General features: G+C 35.1%; 2 protein-coding genes across 3 annotated transcripts in view; both read left to right on the forward strand.

Moving 5' to 3' along the window:
• Positions 1 to 13,947, forward strand: part of ddr2a (discoidin domain receptor tyrosine kinase 2a) — a 28,329-nt gene extending 14,382 nt beyond the window's left edge. Inside the window, exons 3-17 of one of the 2 annotated variants that reach the window (XM_079460974.1) lie at positions 2,240 to 2,342; positions 3,938 to 4,172; positions 5,094 to 5,241; positions 5,656 to 5,758; positions 6,740 to 6,923; positions 7,188 to 7,428; positions 7,676 to 7,735; positions 7,853 to 7,989; positions 8,778 to 8,991; positions 9,122 to 9,348; positions 9,743 to 9,870; positions 10,021 to 10,218; positions 11,290 to 11,524; positions 11,703 to 11,852; positions 11,937 to 13,947. In XM_079460974.1, coding sequence (XP_079317100.1) covers positions 2,240 to 2,342; positions 3,938 to 4,172; positions 5,094 to 5,241; positions 5,656 to 5,758; positions 6,740 to 6,923; positions 7,188 to 7,428; positions 7,676 to 7,735; positions 7,853 to 7,989; positions 8,778 to 8,991; positions 9,122 to 9,348; positions 9,743 to 9,870; positions 10,021 to 10,218; positions 11,290 to 11,524; positions 11,703 to 11,852; positions 11,937 to 12,068 — 2,495 coding nt within the window. In that variant the 3' untranslated portion in view covers positions 12,069 to 13,947. The remainder of the gene's footprint in view (positions 1 to 2,239; positions 2,343 to 3,937; positions 4,173 to 5,093; positions 5,242 to 5,655; positions 5,759 to 6,739; positions 6,924 to 7,187; positions 7,429 to 7,675; positions 7,736 to 7,852; positions 7,990 to 8,777; positions 8,992 to 9,121; positions 9,349 to 9,742; positions 9,871 to 10,020; positions 10,219 to 11,289; positions 11,525 to 11,702; positions 11,853 to 11,936) is intronic. The other variant, XM_079460975.1, reaches the window with a different exon arrangement.
• A 241-nt stretch (positions 13,948 to 14,188) lies between these two features.
• hsd17b7 (hydroxysteroid (17-beta) dehydrogenase 7) lies at positions 14,189 to 22,639 on the forward strand. The gene is made up of 9 exons (XM_079461000.1): positions 14,189 to 14,397; positions 14,693 to 14,896; positions 16,321 to 16,413; positions 16,540 to 16,654; positions 18,743 to 18,937; positions 19,120 to 19,224; positions 19,318 to 19,374; positions 19,634 to 19,732; positions 19,968 to 22,639. Exons 1-9 carry the CDS (start codon positions 14,363 to 14,365, stop codon positions 20,079 to 20,081), a joined length of 1,017 nt encoding a protein of 338 aa, XP_079317126.1. The 5' UTR covers positions 14,189 to 14,362; the 3' UTR covers positions 20,082 to 22,639.
• Positions 22,640 to 23,341: the final 702 nt, after the last annotated feature.

Below are 23,341 nucleotides of genomic sequence, written 5' to 3' on the forward strand. Positions count from 1 at the left end.
TCTCCACTAAATTAGGATAACACACACGCACATACGCTTCAAATGTGAGAGCACGCTGAAAACGGTGCTTTCCAAATCTGGAAACTAACCGAAAGTATTATGCTTTTGCAAAGTTATGACAAAAGATCTAAATTATTTATATTTAAGACTTTTTACTATTTTGTGTCACTGTCAAACTGTGACATTCAGCAAGTTAAAAGGATTGTTCACCCAAATATAGTGAGTTCTCTCATCATTTACTCACCTCGAGTTGTTCCAAATCTGTATACAATTCTTTGTTCTGATTAACACAAAGAAGGATATTTGGAAGAATGTTTATAAAATAGACTACCATAGGAAAAAATACTTAATCATTTTTTTTTTCTTCTGTCGAAAACAAAAGAAGATATTTTGAAGAATATAGGAAAGCCATAGCTGTGGGGCTCTTTTGTCTAACATTATAATTTTCCAACTGTGGTAGTCAATAGGGTCCAAAACTGCTTGGTTACTGACACTCTTCCAAATATCTTTCTTTGTGCTTAGCAGAACAAAGAAATGTATACAAGTTTGGAACAATCTGAGGGTGGGTGAACTATCGCTTTAACTACTTTAAAATCTGAGCTTTTATTCAGTTTTGTATATTGAAATATTCCAACACACTTTCGACAAATCATAACTATTTTGTAATTCATCAAATTCATATGCATTTGATTTTAATACAATCTACACACGCTCCATTGACCGTTAGCTTTGGGGTGTGGTTAGGGATGGAGCTTCATTGTTACGTTTGGAATATAAATTGTGTGTTTTCAAAATAAATTGAATATATGTGTCCTTGAGTATAATTTTATGTGTTAAAGAACCAGAAAGAGAGAGAGCAAAATGGGGGAGGAAGATGTCTTTATGTTACATCTGGAAGAGCTTTTTGTTGGGCTCGATTTGGATTATATCAGCTCGTCATTGCCAAAACCAAGCCTCTGAGGTTTCCCCCATCTTGACTTTTAAGCAAACATTTGGAAGAGAGACAGAAAAAAAAATGAAAAGGGAGACAAAAAGTCCTTCACCACTATCCTTGCTATTGCTGGCAGCATCACAAAGGCTATTTTGTTGAAATGGAGGGGCCACTTGGAATAGGAGTGTCCTTCTAAACTCACATGTCCGGACCTTCACACTGACACTCAAAGAGAGAGATATTTAGAGAGATTAAGAGAGTTTATTTAAATTCCATGTCATACTGTGACAGTATTAAATTATGTTTAAATCAAAATATAAAGCAACGTTTCTTAAACATATACAGTTCAATCAATAGGATAGACTGTACCCTTCAGCTGATGGTCAAAAAACATGTTTTCTTCTGTTTAGACAAGGGTTCTTCAAGACAAACCCTATCTTCTAATTGCTTTCTCAACTTTGATTAAAATACAACATTATTTTATTGCTTATGCTGCTCAACAGGCCCTGACCTAAAATATTTACTATTAGAAACAGAACATTTCAAGACGTAAATAACTGTAATCCGGAAGAAACATAACAAACATAAGAACAAAACACAAACAGAACATTTAGAACCGGACCAAATCAGATGTTAATCTTGAAGACTTTCATACTTGAACAAACTGAAAGACTGAATCAGGAAGTGCTTCTGCTTATGTTTTAAGGCTAATTCACACTGATTCAACAAACACATTTTGGACCATGTTCTATATTTTAATAGTAATAGTAAATATAATATTTTAATCATCTAAAAATAAAGAAATATATTTATTAAATATAATATAATAATATAACATATATTAAAGATAATAGTAAATATTATTAGATAAATACAACAGTGAATTTATAAATAAATATAATGGTTAATATTAAAAATTTTAATGTGACATATATTAAATCTAATAGTAAATATTAGTAGATAAATATAACAATAAAAATATAAATAAATAGAATAGTAAATATTTAAGCAAAACATTTAAAACAAACAAAAACTCTCTTATTTCTTGCAATGTTTACAAAGTCTATACATTTTTTGTATTCATTTTTGCACCTGTATTGGATATTTTTCCAAGACTCGGACAATGAATTATAATAATAATTCATAATAATTAAAAGAAAATTTATTTAAAGTCAGAATGCATGAAACCGTGTTAAATCCCCCCTTTAACTATCCAATAGAAGATATAAATATCTTAAAAATGTTGCAAGTTGCTATAGCTAAAAGTCTATCATTTCTAAACACTGTTTTTTATTTATTTATTTCCAGGTGTGTGTCGCTCTCCATTAGGAATGTCCGGAAGACAGATTTTAGATGAAGACATCTCAGCTACTAGTCAGTGGTCCGACTCCACTGCTGCAAAATATGGCAGGTATGAGCACACAGGCCTTCTAAACACACTCAGACACATTGTTTTTTTTCATGAGCGCCAATGCAGGTTATCTTAATGGGAGCCGAGGCGTCGCAAGTGGGGGGGAAAGGGTGAATGAGTACATGGGCCTTGAAGTTCCTGAAATTATGATTATTTTACAATTGTGGGCCTCCGCTCACAGCAGATGATGGATAGTCTCATCGACAGGTATGAAGTACAATACACTTTATCGGATCAAGCAGTAGCTGTAAAGTAGTATTTGGGGAGTTCATTTTTAGGATTTGTGTCGGAAATGTATAAGTGCAGGCAGGTGACTGTAAGTTATAATCAGCAGACCAAATTGTTGGAATAGATTTTAAAACAGTCCCTTAAAAACAATGTACACCGTAGTATGGGGGACTAGGGGGCGCACGAAGGGACAAACATCTCACGCTTTTTGTTTTTATCTGCGTATTGAGGTAAACGTTGGATATGTACGTCGTTGAGGCAGTTCGTCTGACATATTCAATGAATCCCTAATAGTATATAAACATTCAATTAAAATAATAACAAAGTTAAAAAGGTCAATAAATATGTAAGTAATAAAAAGACGAGCTAGTGTATTTAGGTCTTTTTATTTTTAACACTTTCGACATGGCATTAAACATTTTAAGAAATATTAATTTGCTATATTACTACCATGTATGTAGTTCTAGCATACATTACTGTGGGTAACATAAATATATACGATTTTTACTGTTAAATAGGGCTGTGCAATTGATCGAAAATGAATCGTAATCGTCAATTTTGGCCTTCATCAATTGCAAATACAAAAGAATCGATGTAAACTATTATTGTGCTGCATTCCATTTGGCAAGGATCATCTCTTTTCTTGTTGTATAGATCCACAGCAAACCCTTTCCTTTTCAGTGGTTCAGCAGTGATATTTCTTTTTCAGTTCAATTTAGAGTTTAAAAGTCAAGTTTTATTAATTTTCTATGTTGTTTTAAAGGTTACTGAGTGATCATGTTAAATAATCGGGATCTCAAAATTGGGCAAAATAATCAAGATTATGATTTTTGTCATAATCGAGCATCCCTACTGTTAAATAGTTAAATGTGTAATGTTTTTGACTACACTGCACAGTGTTTCTATTAATGAAACACAATTCAATTTACATATAGTTAAACTGTCAATTCGTGTTTAGATCTCAATTCTGAGATCTATTCATATTTAAGTATATCACAATTCACACAGAAATGAGATTCAGTGCTGATAAATAGAGTGGAGGGGCCCCACACTTTACCTTTGCACATGGCCCGAGATTCTGTGCTACGCCCCGGTGGGAGGAAACCACATCTGAGCAAATGTGGGTGGCCTCTTCCCAGCCTCACTAGAATAATGTAATTATGCTTCCCCCATAAAATGATACCGTCCTGCCCCTCAGTCTAATCCTTCCCATCAACTCTCTTCTCATTCACACAACATTAACAGCTTTAGACTAATTTATGAGGGAGCACTGAGGCCAACGACCCATCCTCGCTGCTAATTAATTCCATGTGTTTTTATTTTCCTCAATCTGCATCTCTGAATTTACTTTGTGTCGTTCATGTTAGATTGGACTGTGAGGAGGGCGATGGTGCCTGGTGTCCTGAGACACCTGCAGGTGATCCAGAGAATCTGAAAGAGTTTCTGCAGATAGACCTTCGTTCTCTGCACTTCATCACTCTGGTGGGTACGCAGGGGCGTCACGCCGGAGGCATGGGGAACGAGTTTACCCAGATGTACAAGATCAAATACAGCCGTGATGGTAGCCGCTGGATCTCATGGCGCAACCGGCAGGGCAAAGAGGTTTGTGCCGCTAATGCCCACTCTTGAGTTCCAATCAATGACAGCTCAGCTTTGCATGTATAGCCACGTAAAATGAACTTGGCTTGAGAACAAATTATGATATAAACAACTTGTTTTAAAGTTCAAAAGCTTTTAAAATGAGATGTAAAAAGGATAGTTCACCCAAAATTTAAATCTTTCATCACTTATTTACCCTCATGTCATTCAAAACCTTTAAATTACGCTTTCTTTGGACCAAAAAAGTAAGATAGTTACCAGTGCAATCTGGTTTACCAATGATTTTCAAAATATCTTCTTTGTTTTGCAGAACAAAGAAAGTCATACAGGTTTGAAAGCTGAGCAAATTATAAAATAGTTTTCATTTTTGGGTAGCTGTCCCTTTAACAATGGTTAGGAATGCATAACAAAGTCTGTCTCAGTTAAACCTAGGTGTGTCCTCTTACATATTTTTTTAAAAATATTGTGTCTAAAGTTGTTTTTACTAGAAAATATAATCTATCCTTTATACCATTAAAGGGGTCATATGGAGGGGCGCCAGAAATAATTAATAAAATAACTTTTCTTTCTTGTAAAATTACAGGGTTTCTCTGTTTTTCTTGTAAATTTGCGGAAATGTTAAGCTTTTTCAGAAATTTGACGTTTTTTGACCGTATTTCAAAAATACACTGTAAAAAATCCAGCAAAAAATAAATACATTTTTCAGCAGCTGGTGTGCCAGAAATATACCATTAAAAACTGTTTTCCTGTAACAAATGTTTACTGTAACTTGACGTTTTTGATCGTATTTCAAAAATATGTGAAAATACTTTTAATAAAACAGTAAAATTCTGTTTACAGTGCAACAGAAAACTACATTTGTAGTTACATTTGTATGTGATGTCGATACAGTTTGTCAATAGTATTGGATGTTCTGTTTTGAAGGTGATTGAGGGGAACAGGAATGCCTATGACATTGTTCTGAAGGACTTAGAGCCACCCATCATTGCACGTTTTGTCCGCTTCATGCCTGTCATCGATCACTCCATGAACGTTTGCATGCGTGTGGAACTGTACGGCTGCGAGTGGCTGGGTAAGTCCAAAGCGATCAGTGAATTCAAGTATTCGTTTAAATCACTTGACTCTATATCAAATAGTTATTTTAGTAAGAGCCACAATAGCAATGATGTACAATGTTAAACTCTTAAACTCTAAATGTCAGTCCTAAACTGAGAATTGTTACAAAACAGTAGAAAATTTAAGACATATGAGATATCTGGGTTATATTTTGTTCTTAGTTTGTAACTTTAGTTATTCTTTGTAATGTTATTCCTTTATAGCTTTAAAGCTTTAGAGCATGGCACTAGCAATGCCAAGGTCGTGGGTTCAATCCCTGGGGATTGCACATACTTAGAAACAAATGTATAGTGTAATGCAATGTAAGTCGCTTTGGATAAAAGCGTCTGCCAAATGCGTAAAAGTAAATGTAGTCTGTTGCTCGTTCTAGATGGCTTGGTTTCCTATAATGCTCCGCTCGGCGAGCAGATGACTTTCAATGGACAGAATGTTTTCCTCAATGACTCTGTGTATGATGGAGCCATGAGTTACAGGTTAGTAACTCCAGGAACGGTGATTGTGTTTTCTGCAAATGTCTTGCTATAATCCTTCTGAATACTTTAACAAGAAATAACATCAGTATTTCTTAATTAAGAATATCAGTATACTGTATATCTGTTTCCACTGGCAAAATAGCAACTTGCACTGGAAAAATCTGATCCTAGATCAGTACTAAAGTATGACAAACATACAGATTGGTGCTGCCTTGTTATTGCCTGGTTGCTATGGTGACAGCAGCGCTCCAGGATGGGAAGGGGTCACAGTGGTAGAAGGTGACTCATTGCTTCCTGAACAATACCTTCCATGACACAGTGCAAAGTGTGTTTACCTTTGTGTGGGAGAGAGAGAGAGAGAGAGAGAGAGAGAACTAAAAAAGTACACAAAGTAAAACCTCACACATTTATAGTCATTCAACTACCACAACAGAAACAAGTGTCATTGCAGGGAAAAATATGATGTTGTTTTATTAATATAATTCTGCCATCTAGTGGTGATTTTGGATAAGCAGCTCTGATATGCCAATCCATTGTAAAACCTAAAAGGGATAGTTCACGCAAAAATGGAAATTATTTCTGCATTTGTTCACCCTCATGTCATTCCAAACCTGTATGACTCTTTCTTCTGCAGAACACAAACGATGATATTTTGAAGAACGTTGCTAACCAAACAACATTGGCCCCCATTGAATTCCATTGTATGGACACAAACCCACACTGAGCAATTTCTAAAAAATATGTTACTTTGTTTTCCACATAAAAACGTCTTATACAGTCACAAGGATAACTTTTTTATTTTTTATTATCCCTTTAATAAACTTTTGGGTTAGAAGTCCGATGCATGTCGATGTGTCACAATAACTATTAATCTAGACTTCTTTGTTATATTTCTTTGCATTTATTATAACACCAAATATTTTTTTATGTAGTAAACTGCAGCAGAAACAGAAATCAGCATTCTTTATTTTTCTATTGCAGTATGACAGAAGGTCTTGGACAGCTGACAGATGGAATGTCTGGCCTAGATGATTTTACACACAGTCATGTGTACAACGTATGGCCTGGATATGACTACGTTGGCTGGACCAATGAGAGTTTACCCAATGGTTTTGTTGAGATCATGTTTGAATTTGACCGCATCCGCAATTTCACCACCATGAAGGTATGTAGATTTTGTGGCTGTCATGTCCTACATTTCTAGTTTCGTCATCATTAATGTATGTTTTATATATACTTCTAGAGAGTGAAATTATATAAAGTATTTAAAAGGTACAATCCATTATTTCTAAAACAATGTTCCTGCATTTTTAAGAATAATTTGAGTGTTGCCACTTCCTAGTTGCATAGTTTCTAAACTGAAATAAAATGTATCTATGCATTCATTTTGATCATAACATAATTTTCCATTCTGTTTCATGCCAAACAGGTACACTGCAACAACATGTTCGCATTAAGGGTGAAGACCTTTCAAAAGGTGGTGTGTTATTTCCGCTCCGAGTCGGACTGGGAAGCCACGCCCGTATCTTTCAGCCCTGGGATGGACGATGTGAACCCTAGTGCCCGCTTTGTCACCGTGTCTCTCTACAATAACATGGCCAGTGCTATTAAGTGCCAGTACTACTTTTCTGACATCTGGATGATGTTCAGTGAAATCACCTTCCAGTCAGGTCAGAGCAATTTTTGAGAATTAGCTTTTACATTCAACCGTGGTTCATATCCAGCTCCTATGTGGACAAATAATATAATAAAATAAACCAACTATTCCAAATCTTATGAAGTAATTTGATATGATGTTTAGCATATTAAAAATATCCAAACCACTGGATTGTGAATAAATTGCTCAGTAAAATTGGTCATAAGGATCAAGTTCCATGTCATAGTCATTCTCACTGTTTGAACATCCTGTGATTTTAGATACAGCAATGTACAACACAACCTTGGCTCCACCTATAACTGGCCCTCCAAGACAACCAGGTCAGATTTCCCACTGTCCCTGATTCACTCATTTCTTGCATATAAATACAAGGTCCCCTCATCTCTCCTGGAGTGTCATGTCATCAACAGCTACCTTTCTCTCCATCCCCTTCTTAGGGGATAACCCCACACACAAAGTAGATGACAGCAACACCCGGATTCTGATTGGCTGCTTGGTGGCCATCATCTTCATATTAGTCGCCATTATTGTTATTATTCTATGGAGACAAGTGTGGCAAAAGATGCTTGAGAAGGTGAGAGAGTGTAAATGAACGACACATCCTCTGAACCCAGTGTAAATATGTTGAAATGCATTAAATAATGTGAACTAACAATGAACATTATATATTGCAGTATATAATTCAGTTTTTTTTATACTGAATTAATCATCTCAAAATATCTCCTTTTGTGTTATGCATAACAAATAAATGTAGACAGGTTTAAAACAACGTGAGTTTGAGTAAATGATGACAGAATTTTCACTTTTGGGTGAACTATCCCTTTAATACAAATACAGTTCATTGTTTGTTCATGTTAGTTGTAAATTGTTTACAGATACAACATTTTATTTTAAACTGTAATGTAATTTATGTTAACTAATGTTAATGAATGGAACCTTATTGTAAAGTGCAATATTTTTACCATATTTTCTGAAGTATAATAATGCATTTTTCACGGTTATTCTCTGTATTATTCAGTAGTAGTATTGTCAGTTTCAAATATGTTCTGCAGAATTCCAATGATTTTCCCTAAAGATCAGCATGGAAAATTCTATAAAAAAAGTCTCTAGATTTTGTCTGGACTTAAAATAAAAAAGGCCTCAATTTCACTATGACTCCATATGATGTCATTGTCTCTGAATGTTCCCATATGACTCCACTCTGTGCATGTCCTTTATAAAGAGAAAGTGAGAGAGAGTGAAGAAGAAAAAAAATGCCATGAAGAATAATCCCAACGGTTGCTGTTGCATTGCAGACTAAATATATTTCACATTGGCACAATAAAGCGGCAAACTATTAGTTGTGGCCATCCTTCATTCCAGGTGTCTCGGAGGATGCTGGACGATGAACTAACTGCTAGTCTGTCAATACAAAGTGAGACCTTCACATATAACAACAACAACACCTCTTCAGTGTCCAGTGAGCAGGATTCTAACTCCACCTATGAGCGCATCTTCCCTCTGGGACCCGACTACCAGGAGCCGTCACGTCTGGTCCGCAAACTGCCCGAGTTCTCCCAAACATCAGAGGATACTGGTGAGTCCAAGGCATTGCATTAATTTCATTGACTTTACCAATACTTGCTAATTACCAAATTATTATTTTTACACAAACAAGTCCGGCTTTACAGACCAATCAGCATCAACTTGTTTACATTTTTCTGCAGCATCGACCAGTACAGCTTCCAAGTCTCCTCAGGCCAGTACACAAGAGGGCGTCCCGCATTACGCGGAGGCCGACATTGTCAACCTGCAGGGGGTGACGGGGGGAAACACGTATGCTGTTCCGGCACTTACCATGGATCTACTGTCAGGGAAAGATGTTGCTGTTGAAGAGTTTTCAAGGAAACTTCTCACCTTTAAAGAAAAGCTGGGAGAGGGGCAGTTTGGAGAGGTCTGTTCTGGATTTGTTTTGGAGAATATTTAGATTTTGTAGATTGCCTCGCTTTAATACGATTTTTAATAAGACTCACCCTCATGTCATTCCAAACCTGTGATTCTTCTGCAGAAAACAAAAGATTATGTTTTGGACAATCGTGATAAACATGATTGGCTCCCATTGACTTTTATTGTATACTCTAAACCACTGAGAAATTTCTCAAAATAGCTTCTTTTGTGTTCATGCTGATTTGAGGCATTTATATTCAATGGGTGAACTAACCCTTTATCTTTCGCTTTATGACAAATGTCCTGGGTGATTCTTTGTAATAGATTTATGTTACAGTGTTTTTAAAACAAATGTGTGAAGAATATTCTCAATGTGTGTGTTTTTTTTTATTTGTTGTCAGGTGCATTTATGTGAAGCTGAAGGAATGCAAGATTTTATGGATGAGGACTTCTCCTTTGACATCACTGAAAACCAAACAGTGCTTGTTGCAGTTAAGATGCTTCGAGCGGATGCAAATAAAAATGCCAGGTTTGGTAAAGCAAATGTCAAAGTTATTGTTCTTTTAATTGACTGTAAATACAAATAAAAGAACACCCATTCTTGATGATCCACGGTTCAGTTATATATTCAGAAATATAAAATTAGCCCCAGTTAAATTATCACTTTTCCCCCTTACAGGAATGATTTCTTGAAGGAGATAAAGATCATGTCACGGTTGAAAGACCCCAACATTATCCGGCTCCTGGCGGTGTGTATGAGCTCTGACCCTCTGTGTATGATCACTGAATACATGGAGAACGGTGATCTCAATCAGTTCCTGTCCCGCCATGAGCCCGAGGGCATGATCGCTCTACTCAGCAATGCTCCCACAGTCAGGTAGATATTCTAACAAAGCATCTACAAACAACATTGAAGAAATGAGTTCTAGTTTGTGAGTAACACTTACTGTACACTGTAAAAATAAATCCGTAAAAAATATTATTTTCTGCCAGCTGGGGCGCCAGTAATGAAACTGTAAAATAACAATTTATGTTTTCCCTGTTTTTCTTGTAAATTTGTAGTCTTTTCTGTAAATTTATTTTTAAAATGAATCTGTAAAAACACACAAATTCCATAAAATTGCAGTTTTCTGACATAACAAAAACAAAAATAATAACGTTTAATAATAATAATAAATAATACTTTTTTTACAGTGTAGCTAACATCAACAAGATACAATATATTTTTATTAACATGTTCTTCATCTCAGTATATATATTTTAGTATTATATCATCATTGCCCTTCTGAAACCTTGAATTTTAAATTTTAAAATTATTAAATACTGAATTGTCAAAGTTGACAAAAACTTTAAAGTTTGCAAAGCACACTGTCAAAAATAAAGGTTGACTAATAATGATGATTTATGTAAAAATAACATAATATGGAAATATGAAAATAAAAGGTTTTTGAAGGACAGCAGTTTATATTACATTTTGTATTCATGTATAATGACGTAACATAAACTAACTGTATTTGTAACTAATATTGACAAAGACTAATAATGCTATAAAAATAGGTTGCATATTGTTAGTTCATGTTATCTAAAAACAAATTTTTATAATAAATTAATTAATCTTCTTGCAAAGTGTTAACAATTACATTTTTATAATTTATATTATATTTGAACTGTATTCATTGTAATATATTTTATTATAATGGTATTATTGTATAATTATCATGTATATTATATAAATATACATTCTGGTCTGTGGTAAGTACTTACGTAATTATGACATAATTAACGAGTCAATAAAACATCAAATGGTACATCATATAAAGGTTAAAAGAAATACTCCTATAATCTTCTTATTATGGGTTAAAATTATATAAAATTGCAGTCAACGAGTTTAACAGGATTTTCAAGATTAAGATGATGACACAAATTTTGTTTTAACTGTCTTTCTCAGCTATAGTAACATACACCACATGGTCACACAGATCGCTTCAGGCATGAAGTATCTCTCCTCGCTAAACTTTGTGCATCGGGATTTGGCCACTCGCAACTGCCTAGTGGGAAAGAATTACACTATCAAGATCGCGGACTTTGGCATGAGTAGGAACCTGTACAGCGGAGACTACTACCGCATCCAGGGCAGAGCTGTACTGCCCATTCGCTGGATGTCCTGGGAGAGCATTCTTCTGGTGAGACACACATCCCTAACCTAGAAATACAGTGAATCATACTGTGATTCCTTATAGTACATCATTATAGATGCACAGTCACGTATTACATTGCATTTTTTTTATTTTAATGGGGGAAGAACAATCAAACACAGTATGTCTACATACATTCACACATTATGAATTCTGTCCACCGCAGGGGAAATTCACTACATCCAGTGACGTATGGGCTTTTGGCGTGACCCTTTGGGAGATGCTCACCTTCTGCAAAGAGCAGCCGTACTCACAGCTATCAGACGAGCAGGTCATTGAAAACACAGGGGAGTTCTTTCGGGATCAGAGGAGACAGGTACAGGAAAGCTTTTTTTAATCGTATCACCCTCTAAAGCTTAAGTTTAGTATTTTACTGTTGTGAATATATTCTTTTTGCCAGATATACCTACCCCAGCCACCAATGTGTCCTGACCCCATCTACAAGCTCATGTTGAGCTGCTGGAACAGGAACACCAAAGAGCGTCCATGCTTCCAGGAGATTCATCGCACCCTACTGGAGGGCAAACCATAGTATACCCACTTATGTGCCAACAGCATGGCACTTGCATAGACTTTCAGTGTGCCCAGAGGACTCCAATCTACGAGGCACTTATATCTTCCCATCATGTAGTCAGAAACATCAGGATCCATTATTGTTCTGTTGCAATTTGGACAAATAATTGAATTACGCAAAGTTATTTTTACATCGCCCCCTGAGTGGCTTTGGCTGGAATGCAATGTCAGGCAGCACTAGGCCCATAAATGTAGCAATGAATTTTGGCACCTTTAATTCAGAAGAATTCGATTTTTATACACTCTATATTTTCTTCAAGTACGCTACTTTTAAATGATCTTAAATAGAAGAAAAGCTCAATTAAAAAGGATAACACAAACAGACATTGGCAATGGTGTGCCTTTTGTGAGTATTTCCATGTTGTTTTCCGTATTTTAAGGCAGAAGACAGCTTGAATGTAAAAAAAATGTTTTAATTGACATTCAGATTTACCTTTGGTTTTGTTGTGAAGTCTTAACATTTGCATATGATCATCTCATTTTTGAACAAATCGAAACATACTTTTTCTGAAAAATACTTTCAACCACGATCACAGAAGTACATTTATCTGTTTTTTACAGAATAGCAAAAACTGTTTATATAAAAAAATGTTTTTGAGTGAAATTTTGGCATTTTGCAACTACCTATATATTGTGTTAATATTTAAATATATTGCATTGTGTACTTTTCCTCCTTTTATTCTAAAAAATATATTTGGTGAAAATAGTGTTTATTTAAAACTTGTAATATTGAAATCTGTGTTTTCTTTTCTCTTTTAATGTCTTGGCTTTAACCAAAATGACATTTCAGCATTCTCATTTTTATTTGAAAAGGCTATGAATTTACATATTTTACAGAAATGACTTTCTTATGATATTTGCATGAACTTGGATGAAATCCAATGTAATCCTTTGTAGTAATATTACTTCGTTATTTTGTTTTATGTCATTTGTAGTAGAACTATAAAAGTAGACCAAAGGGAGCAATACTACGTATCACCAGTTTAATTGTATGCATTGAAAATATGAAAGATGAAAATAAGCTTATTTTAAAGCAGTCTTGTTTTTATATCAGAGTATATTCATATAGGGTGGCGCTGATGAGTGAAGTGTTGTTGGATAAATACTGGATCAGATGCACTATGATGGTTTACAGTATGTTGTGATACGTTTTTGCATGTGCAAAGTGCTGCAAATGGGATACACGGAAATCTCATTTGCAATTGAGTGACTTGTATACTTGTAAATCTTTTGTAAGGTGATTGTATATTGACCAATTGTGCACCTTTTGTTGTCAGTTGAGATACCTGCCAATCCTTAAGAAGTGATTCATTTGTGGGTATAAAAATCTCAGGCAATAGCCTATATGTATAGCTGCATTTTAACATTCCTGACATGGCTTATTAAGTTGCATTATAAGTATGCTTCATTTCTTTATATGCACTTTTCATGGGTTGAATTGTTTTATCAGCTGGTTTTCTGGCAGCTGGGGCGCAGTTTTGAAGTTTACTTTCTTCAACATAACATGTTATTACCCAAAAGGTAAATAAACGCATTTTCTCTAAATTGATAATGTTCTACCACAATGATGAGGAAAAGAAAGATGAGGGGCTCTTTTGTTCATAGCAGAATATTCATCTTTAACTCTTTGTCGTTGGAATCTCTCTTTGTACTTTTTTCTGTACTCTTTTTTTATATCAACCTTGACTTTTACTAGTATTGTACATTTTAGGGAACTGTACATATAATACATGTAATAAATTGATCAATCTTGAAAATTATAATCTATACATTTTCAAATTAATAAAGCACTTATCTGATTTTGACAGAAACCTTATTAAAGCGTATAAACAGCTGCCAAATTAAAGCGTGTGTATTTATAAATGATTCCTAAGAAGTGTTAACTGAATTGGACAATTGTGTAGAACGTTGTTATTGACGTACTAAAACAGCATATTTTACTCAAATTCATTAGATACATTTTATATTTTTGTGGATAAACCAACTTTTGGTCGACTGTCACATATTGTAGGACGATTGCTTGAGCTCGTGTGACTGTAACCAATGCTTGATTGGACTGAGCAGATGTCACGTCACTGAATGGAAGCCGGTGATTGGCCGTTATGAGTATGACCTCCAATCGCACCATGGCGGTGGTGCAAACTCCATCCGTACACACAGACGCGTGTGAAACCTCTTTAAAACTGTTGCGAAGGCAAAGTACATTATCAACCGTTGTACTACATACATTTTGTATACGAATGTAAAGACAGCATGAAGAAAGTAGTGATGGTAACCGGCGCAAACAGGTAACGTTAGCGAAACCGCGTGTGTCTTAATGTTTTCAGTAGTTTTACATCACTTTTTAAATATTGTTTTAATACGCATGCCGTTTTCGTATGAAAGGTGGTTTTGAAGTCAAAGTTTGTCACATAAAAATGTGGTTTTACTAGTAATCATAGTCTTGTATTCGTAATTGATCTGTGGTAATACAAATGGTTACATCTTACTAACCTACTACGTCATCTTTCTGTTATAATGTCCTTCCCTGTTGGCTAAATAATAATACTGTATGCATGCATGCGTGTTTGTTCATGTGTTCAGTGGTATAGGTCTTGCCATCTGTGAGCGACTGCTAAGCCAGGATGTGCATTTGCAGCTCTGTCTGGCCTGCAGGAATCTGCAGAGAGCCGAAGCCGCCCGGCAGGCACTTCTGGTGTCTCACCCTCGAGCTCACATATCTCTTCTACACTTGGACGTGGGTGACATGTACTCAGTAATCCGGGCTTCTGAGGAGTTCAAGGCAAAGTAAGAGATCTCAGTCTGCATTTTCCGTTTTCTTCTGGTTTTGGGTTAATTTACAGGTTTTGTCATCATTTATTTTTCCAAAGTGACTGAAACACCATAACGTTGACTTTAAGATACTCTTTACAATACCATATGTTGAGTCTTCTGGGTCTGTACAAGCTGGAACCCTTTAGCTTGGCATAAGTTTAAAGCCTTTCAAGATGCTGCAGATCCAAATGCGTGGCGCTTGACCTCCAGCTACCCCTTGCTGGACTTAGTGGGTGGGGCTTAACCATTTATTTTTGCTTTATTAAATCAATGCCATAAGAACAAGAGGTATTACAAGTTCAAGTCACATTAACATTCGCCAGATGAATAAATAGAAATAAATAGAATTGCATAAATGTAAATGTTTTCAGTGCTTTTTTGTTTGTTACAAGAGATGTATATACAATTTGATGTCATAAATAAATTGTTAAAAATTGGGTTTAAAAAAGCTTTTTCTTATGTATATGGAGTTTTCCTATAAACGTATAATATGTTGTCGTTTACATTTTCTCTATAAAAAAAGCACATCAAATATACACATTTCTATCATACATTCCAGTTTTCTGTTCATGTAGAATTCAATATATTTCCAAAATAATCTTGAGTAAATGCAATGAAAAAAAGATGCAAAATGGTTCTCTTTCTTGACCACAAAATTCACAGGTATATACAGTATTAAGCTTAAATCTTTCCAAAACATGCTTAGCAGGGGGCTTAACCTTCTCCAGCTCCACCTCTGTGGACCTGGTGACATCATCAATCCTCAAATATGCAAACCTGTTGAAGGGGTCATATGACACAGCTAAAACGAATATTATCATTTGTTTTAGATGTAATGCAATGGGTGTACACCATTTAAGGTTCAAAGAATTTACATTTTCCACATACTGTGCATGTTTGTATCTCCTCTTTGCCCCGCCTCTCTGAAACGTGTGGATTTTTTACAAAGCTCATCGCTCTGAAAAGCGAGGTGTGCTATGAGTGGCCAGTTAACAAGTGTGTAGTGATTGGTCGAATACTGCAAGCGTGTGACTGAAATGTAACGCCTTGTACTGACCTGGTTACACAAGGTGTTTCAGGCAGGTCTGGGTGAGCATTCACTTATAGATAGAATGCCTCTTAAATTCATCTAAATTTGACATGTCTAATGGGCAACTTATAACACACCAAAGACACAGAAAACAAGTATTCGAGCCGTATGACTCCTTTAATATTATTGTTTTATTGTACAATGTTCAGTCTAATAAAGTGTACATGACCAAACCCACAGATGGAACTTACATACAAATTAACAAAGATGAATAGTCGGTCAACATCCTACAGAGTGACAAGTAGAGCACATTTGAAGAACCCAAACTGACTTTATTTAACTTCGCTTCAAATGTTTATTTAAACAGATACAACAGATTGGATTATCTGTACCTCAACGCAGGAATCATGCCTAACCCCAGATTAGACTTCAAAGCCTTTTATAAAGGCCTGTTCTCCAGGTAAATGTCAAGCATGTCTTTCTACTGTATATAGCACTGTATGATAGATCGCTATACCGTATATGCACTGTATGATGGATCGCTATAATATAAAAACATTGCATATTTCTATTTTCTACCCTACAGAAATGTGGTTCGCATGTTTGCAACAGGGGAGGGTATTCTGACCCAGGAAGATAAAGTCACACCCAATGGTTTGCAGGAGGTGTTTGCTACTAATCTTTTTGGTCATTTTCTTCTGGTAAGTTGCCAAACGATATCAATGGTAGTTTGTTTTTCACAACACATCAATTATTAACACATCTAGACTTCTTACAATTGTTTCTGTGACAGCATAATATTGTTGTGGTAGGAGACGTCATCTGTTTCTAAATTTACCATGAAACGCACTGTCAAATGAATCACCAGTGTCATCATTTAGCTTTGTATTTTATCTTCATATAAATGCCACATTTCACTGTTGTCAACAGCTTGTCTCCTGGTCGCCACCCTAATCAATCATTCATGTGAACGTCTCTGGTACTCAAGTTATTTCTGAGTCCTTGCAACCCTGTGCTACCTTGTTAGCTCATTTAAGAGCTCATTCATTGGTATGCAGTAAGACATCTGGTCAGTAGGGTTGAAAGCTGCCTCTACTGCCGCTGCTTCATACAGTGGAGCTTTTGTGGTTCAGGTGCCTCTGACATTAAAGTTGAAGTAGATGTTACACTCTGTGTCCTCGAAGGCCAGACAAGAAGTATTGATTTTCTGCTGGAGACAGCATGAGGAAGCGTATGAGGGCTTGTGTTTCTTGTCGTCAAATTACACCTCTAATTTAGTTTAATATGTCAGTAGTTTACTTTGTGCTTTCAAATTATTTTCACTGTATTCATATCAATCGCTTCCTTTTTGCGCAGAGCACCTCTCAACAACAAATTAATTACACAAATTGATCACAGTAAAACTGTAAAATATTACAAATGGCTTATTCTGCATATAACGGTAAGAAATATTAAATTGATTAAAATGTAATTATTAATTAAAGAGTATAATATGAAGAGTTTGGTTCCAAAATGAGATATTTTAAAATAAATTCAGTGTTTTATTGTGTTAGTTAGCTGTATTTTTTTAGTATCAAAACAAACCAACTGAAGTTTGATCGATATTAATTGGAATGCACTATAGAAAAAGTTATTTCCTTTTGGAAGCAAACACTGAATATATCATACCTTTTATAAATGGTTATACGCTACCTTTCAAATAAAAAAAGTTATTTCATTCACATTTTATAATAATTTTATAATAATAAAGTCATCAAAACTAACACAAATGTAACTATTGGATGAATAATGTTATGACTACAAGGTTCCAAAAAAATCAAACCTTAGCATCTTTAGGCTAAAATATTTAGGCCCACATTTTTAATATGGACTTGTTGAAGAAAGTCTGTGCCAGTCTGCAGATTTGATCAGTTAGTGTGTTTCTATCTGAAACTTTGCAAAACTCTGCAAGTGTATGATGTCTAGTTTTTAAAAACGTGTAGTGTATTCCAGCCATTAAAAGAAGCCACCCTTTGCTTTAGACTTTATAAAAGCTTTACTGTTGACATTTTATCAGCCAGCTTGCCATTTTATCTTGCCATGTAATGCTTTTTAAACAGTATTTGAAGGAAATACTAGTATCTTTTATGGGCTACTATTGTTTTGGTCATCAAATTCCAAATATTTTTTGAATGAATTATTTCTTATAAAAGAAATCTTTACCGTGTAATTTTTTTATAATGCAATATATTATACTTAACTATGTCTTCAGAGGTGTATAAAGACCTTATGTTATGAGCTGTTTCTATCTACGTACACCACGGATCCCCTTACATGGAATTCGCCATATTGTTTCTACAGTAGCCCTAAACGGACAAACTGCTCTACGAAGCGTGTTTTGTAAATACGTTATCTCCTTCGACAAAGAAGCGCAAACGTGACGAAATTATTGTCCTGCAAAAGAGAGGGGTGGACTGAGCCGTTGGTGGCAATTCGCAACCTTACCGCTAGATGCTGCTAAAATCTCCACGGTGCTCTTTGAGCATGCTTTCAAATTAAAGATCTTTAAGATTACGAGAAACATTTCAGTCAAGCGTTCCAACAGTATTGTGTATCTATTTCGTTTTATGGAACTATAAATGAATGTAAACTTATTTTAAATCTATTATTTCTATGGACCTAACATTAATACCACAGCTGTCTTCACTGAACTAAACTTATTTTTTGCAGTTCTATTTGGTGTTTTAGTGGGTCAAAAGTAAACAGGACTTTCTCTGATTCCTTTCTCCTTGTTTTTCCCCATCTGACAGGTGAGGGAGCTGGAACCCTTATTGTGCCAGACAGACCACAACTCTCTAATGATCTGGACATCGTCCAGTAATGCTCAACGCACAGCCTTTAGTCTAGATGACATTCAGCATAAGAAAGGTCGTGAACCCTACAGCTCCTCAAAATACGCATCTGATCTGCTAAGTCTAGCACTAAACCATCGCTACAACAGCCAAGTGAGTAAGACATCAGTGCATAAGAGCATCCTTCACAGTTTGTTCAGAATACATGTTACAATTTATTGTTACAATAAATGTACATTGAAAAGACCTTGCCTTGCATTGTGAGTTTTTTAAACTATGGGTTATTATAATGCATTATTTAGCAATAGTAATAAACAGTAGTAATCCCTCTCCAGGGAGTGTACTCATCCGTGATATGCCCTGGCTTGGTGATGACTAATCTCACTTATGGCATTCTACCCTCATTCTTCTGGACCCTCATCATGCCAATAATGTGGCTTGTATGTTACCAGTTTGCTGTTGTTTTTGAGTATCAATTACATTGTGTAGGCTAGAATTAATGTGTGCTAAACTTGTGTGTCCTGTTTTATCAGATAAGGATATTCACCAATACTTTTACCCTCACGCCTTATAATGGAGCAGAAGCATTGGTATGTACCAAGACTCCCAAAATGTTCAAAGCATTAATCCAATGAACCACTTTCTGACATCAAAAAATTATTTGTATTATTTGTAATAAATCTTGTAAAACATGTTCAACACATTATAATTGTATATACATTTATAAAGATGTTTACATTTATAAAGTGTTGTATGCCGGTTGCAGAAATGATTCAGATTTTTCAAGGTTGTCTGAGCGTCATAGGTCTCCTCTAGTCTCAGTTTTCATCCATTGTTTTTATTACACAGTTTTGGCTGTTCATGCAGAAACCCGAGTCACTGGACCCGATGGCTAAATACCACAGTTTGACCTCTGGGCTTGGAAACAGTTACACTCATCCACGCAAGGTCAGAACTGACAAGCGTTGCCTCTCTTCTCTGTTTATTTGAGACTTTTTTACAGAATTATACTTCAGGACAAACTGACATTTATATCGTACAGTATAGTCTAAAATATAGACTTTAACATATATAAGTTGTTTGTGATTTCAACTTTTAATCTAACTTTCTTTATGGCATTTATTAGCCATGGTATTATACTTAACATCATTTCACTGTCAATTGCTTTTCTGCATTATTCCAGATGGATATTGATGAAAACATGTCAGAAGCTTTCTATGTAAAGTTACTAGAACTTGAAGATACAGTGCGGAGGAAACTAAAAGAGGAGGATCTGGATATCAAAGAAAAAAGATGAGGCACACTGATGACTAATGCAACCCAAATCTGACCTTTCTGTCGTTAAACCTAAAAGGTCTTATTCCAAGTGCTTTATTAGGAAAAGAAAACTCTTAACATGCCTTATGTACAGGGCTTGGACAAAACAATATGAACAAGCGGTGTTATGTGGGTTAATATTAATTGTGTAGGTGACTGTGGAAAAAATGTTGCGGTTATCTTCTGTTACTTTGTTTGTCTAGGTTACTTTGTCTAGGTTGCTTGCCAAAGCAAGGCTTTATATGTGTTGTTCCAGAACAAGAGTTCAGACAGGGAAGTACAAGAAATGGGTGACTTGTCAGATTTCCAAAGGGGACAAATCATGCAAGGCCATTTAGCAGGAACATTTGAGCAAAAGTCCCCACAATTATCAGACAAGTGAGAAGCAGGTTCCCTGTTCCAACTTCCCACATTGAATGTAATGTGAATGGTGTTTCCATTATTTTGTCCAGCCCCTGTGTATTTGAAGAGTTTGGTTCCAAAATGAGATAACTCTTTTTTTTTATAAAATCCAGTTTTTATTGTGCAGTACAATTAATTTCAATCAACCTGCAGTTGGTTTGTTTTGATTTGAGGCACAATAACTAAATAAATAAATACAGCTAAATAAAAACATAATTGAGTTATCTCATTTTGGAAGCAAACTCTTCATTCATTCATATAAAAATATATATTCACAATATATAGTGTACAAATGATGAAATCAATATAAAGCTGTTGTAGGTAGGGTTGGAAATCGCTTGAATTTTATCGATTCCGATTCCATTTTATCGATTCGACAGTTAAACATTTAGATATCAACCTGTATGGTCATTTAGCCTGCTTATTGATATATTTTTATGAGAACCGTGTATATATGCACATAGAACCATGTTTTTTCTGATTTATTACAATCTCATAGATGAACTACAACTATACTATGGTTAATTTGTGGTTGTGCTTTTTAATGCAGATACTGTTAAACTACTAAAGTAAAAATCCTGTTAATCTTTATAAGAGCTTTTATTGAGATATCAGCAGATCACGCAACACATGTACTTTTCTGAAAATATATAAACAGGAGTTGATAAGAGGAATACAAATTTTAAGCTGAAGTATTTTATTCCTTTGTTGGGGAATTTTTCTGTTTCAAATTTATTTATATAGCACTTTTCACAATTTTCATTGTTGCGAAGCAGCTTTATATACATTCCATTTTAAAAATAAGGAATTGATGAATAAATAAAATAAAGATAGTATATTCCATTACAATTCATGGTATTATATCTGTTGGCCTTTTCAGTATATTATTTTTTAAATATACTGTGCTGTTTTACAACATTTTTGAGACTTTTAAGTTGTTAAGTTTCTCCTCATTCTATCATTTGGTTGATATGATATGTAAGAATGGCTAAGACTTATTCTAAAACAAACTGCAAATTATATAAACTGCAGCTGTAACAACTTTTCATTTAACTACCAACATTCAATGTAAAGGCTTGGCAAAATCTAAGAATAATCCCCAGAGGAGGCAATGTAAAGGAGGGAGGAATTGCAGGTACTGATGATATTTCCCCTGTAAAAAGTAAACAGACATGAACCAACTTGATATTTTAATGTTTTAGAAATAATTCGTCTAAACTATTTTGATCGTGAAGACATAACAGAATGGGGTAACACTGTTATTGTTAATATTATGGTAATTACTGTATTATAAATATGAGCCAGACTAAGTGGCTATTACCAGAAGAATGAATTCAGAAAGGTGTTCCGGCTTGTTTAAAATGTCAAATGATCACTTTGAAAGCACGGATAATAAAACAAACGTACCTCTGCCTTAAGTACTCTTGGTCTACGAAGTTTGTTGATATAGTTACATAAGATGTTGTCATAAAACATGAATTAATCCAAAATATAGGACGGAGCGATGTAATGACTCAGTTGATCCTGATATTCAGTGCCGGCATTTGTCGCAGATCACGTTAGTTGTGTTCACATCTTCAGAATCTGCAAATATTTCTTGCAGGGAGGCTTGAGAAAAGCCGTTATTGTTGTCGCACTCGGTTCCTTCTGCGATGCCACTGAGTTTTGGGTTGCAGAATGCCCAGACCATGCCACAAAAGTACACAAAAAACGCTGACATGACCAACAACATAAGCGCATAAGACTCGATCAACGCCTCCGTGACCACATTCGGCATCTCTTTGACGCGTTACACGAGCGTCCGTGCGAGTAAATATACAGCGATTTCAGCAGCTCACGATTTGATGGCTGAATGTTCTCACAGTCACAGACTTCTGCAGCCCTCGAGCGGACCTGTGCGCTTCTGCTAAAATTCAATATATGCAGAAAGGCTGAATAACTGCAAAATTGGACTGGTCTCTTCGTTTTGTCCGTGTCTGCATAAGAAGATTCCCCCGCCCCTCGATGTAAAATGCTTTGAGTGCACAGTACCTTATATAAATGTAATGAGTTGTTATTATTATTATAGGAGTTTGTTTGTATTATGAATGTATTCTTTTACTCCACTGTAACAATGACAAATTAAATGAGAGTTATAATAAACATACATCTGAATTTTTTACTAGTGAGACTTAAACATTTGAATGTTCTTGCATTGAATCGACATGAAGATGTTTAACTTTAATGTCAGCAGGTATGTTTGAAGGTTATGGGGACTGTTTAGAGCATGAATAGAAAATCTTTTTATTTTAGGACTTGAAAAGGTTTTCAAAAGATTAATAAGCTTCTTAAATATTATTGAGCCGCAAAGCTAGAGAAACTAATCATTATTCTTTGAAAATATGTAAAAATATAATATGTAAATATGACTTTTCCCCAGTTTTAAAAGAAGGGCATCTGTTAGTGTTTATCACGAAACCCAGTATGTTTTTTCATACATTACCACTGTATACTAGTAATACAACAGTAGTCTAGATTATAGAAATTATCCGTTTCATTCATCATATTTAGTTCACAGAATTGTGTATAATAAATTGATGCATTACCCATTAATACATTTGAAAGCATCTCTGGTTTAAACCCTAAAGTGCAGAGGTTAAACAACATTAAAAAGTAATGCAGGTCCATGATGCAGCCAAAGTTCTGCACCAAAACACTTTAATCAAAACTCAAGGCCTATATTTATGTCAAACAATTTGATAACAGTGACCTCACTGTAGAGAATCTAAAATGTTTGTTTTCCATCATTTCTATGTTTGAAAGGCCTACTGGCAGAAAACAATAAACAGTTTGAATGCA

The sequence above is a fragment of the Barbatula barbatula genome (genome assembly GCF_947034865.1).
Source record: "Barbatula barbatula genome assembly, chromosome: 7".
NCBI classification, from domain to species: Eukaryota; Metazoa; Chordata; class Actinopteri; order Cypriniformes; family Nemacheilidae; genus Barbatula; species Barbatula barbatula.

Bases quoted from the DNA above. Each gene is read 5' to 3' on its own strand.
- hsd17b7 (XM_079461000.1), top strand. From the start codon at position 14,363: ATGAAGAAAGTAGTGATGGTAACCGGCGCAAACAG. The intron at 14,398-14,692 runs GTAACGTTAGCG...TCATGTGTTCAG, and splicing joins ATGGTAACCGGCGCAAACAG to TGGTATAGGTCTTGCCATCT. The intron at 19,733-19,967 runs GTCAGAACTGAC...GCATTATTCCAG, and splicing joins GTTACACTCATCCACGCAAG to ATGGATATTGATGAAAACAT.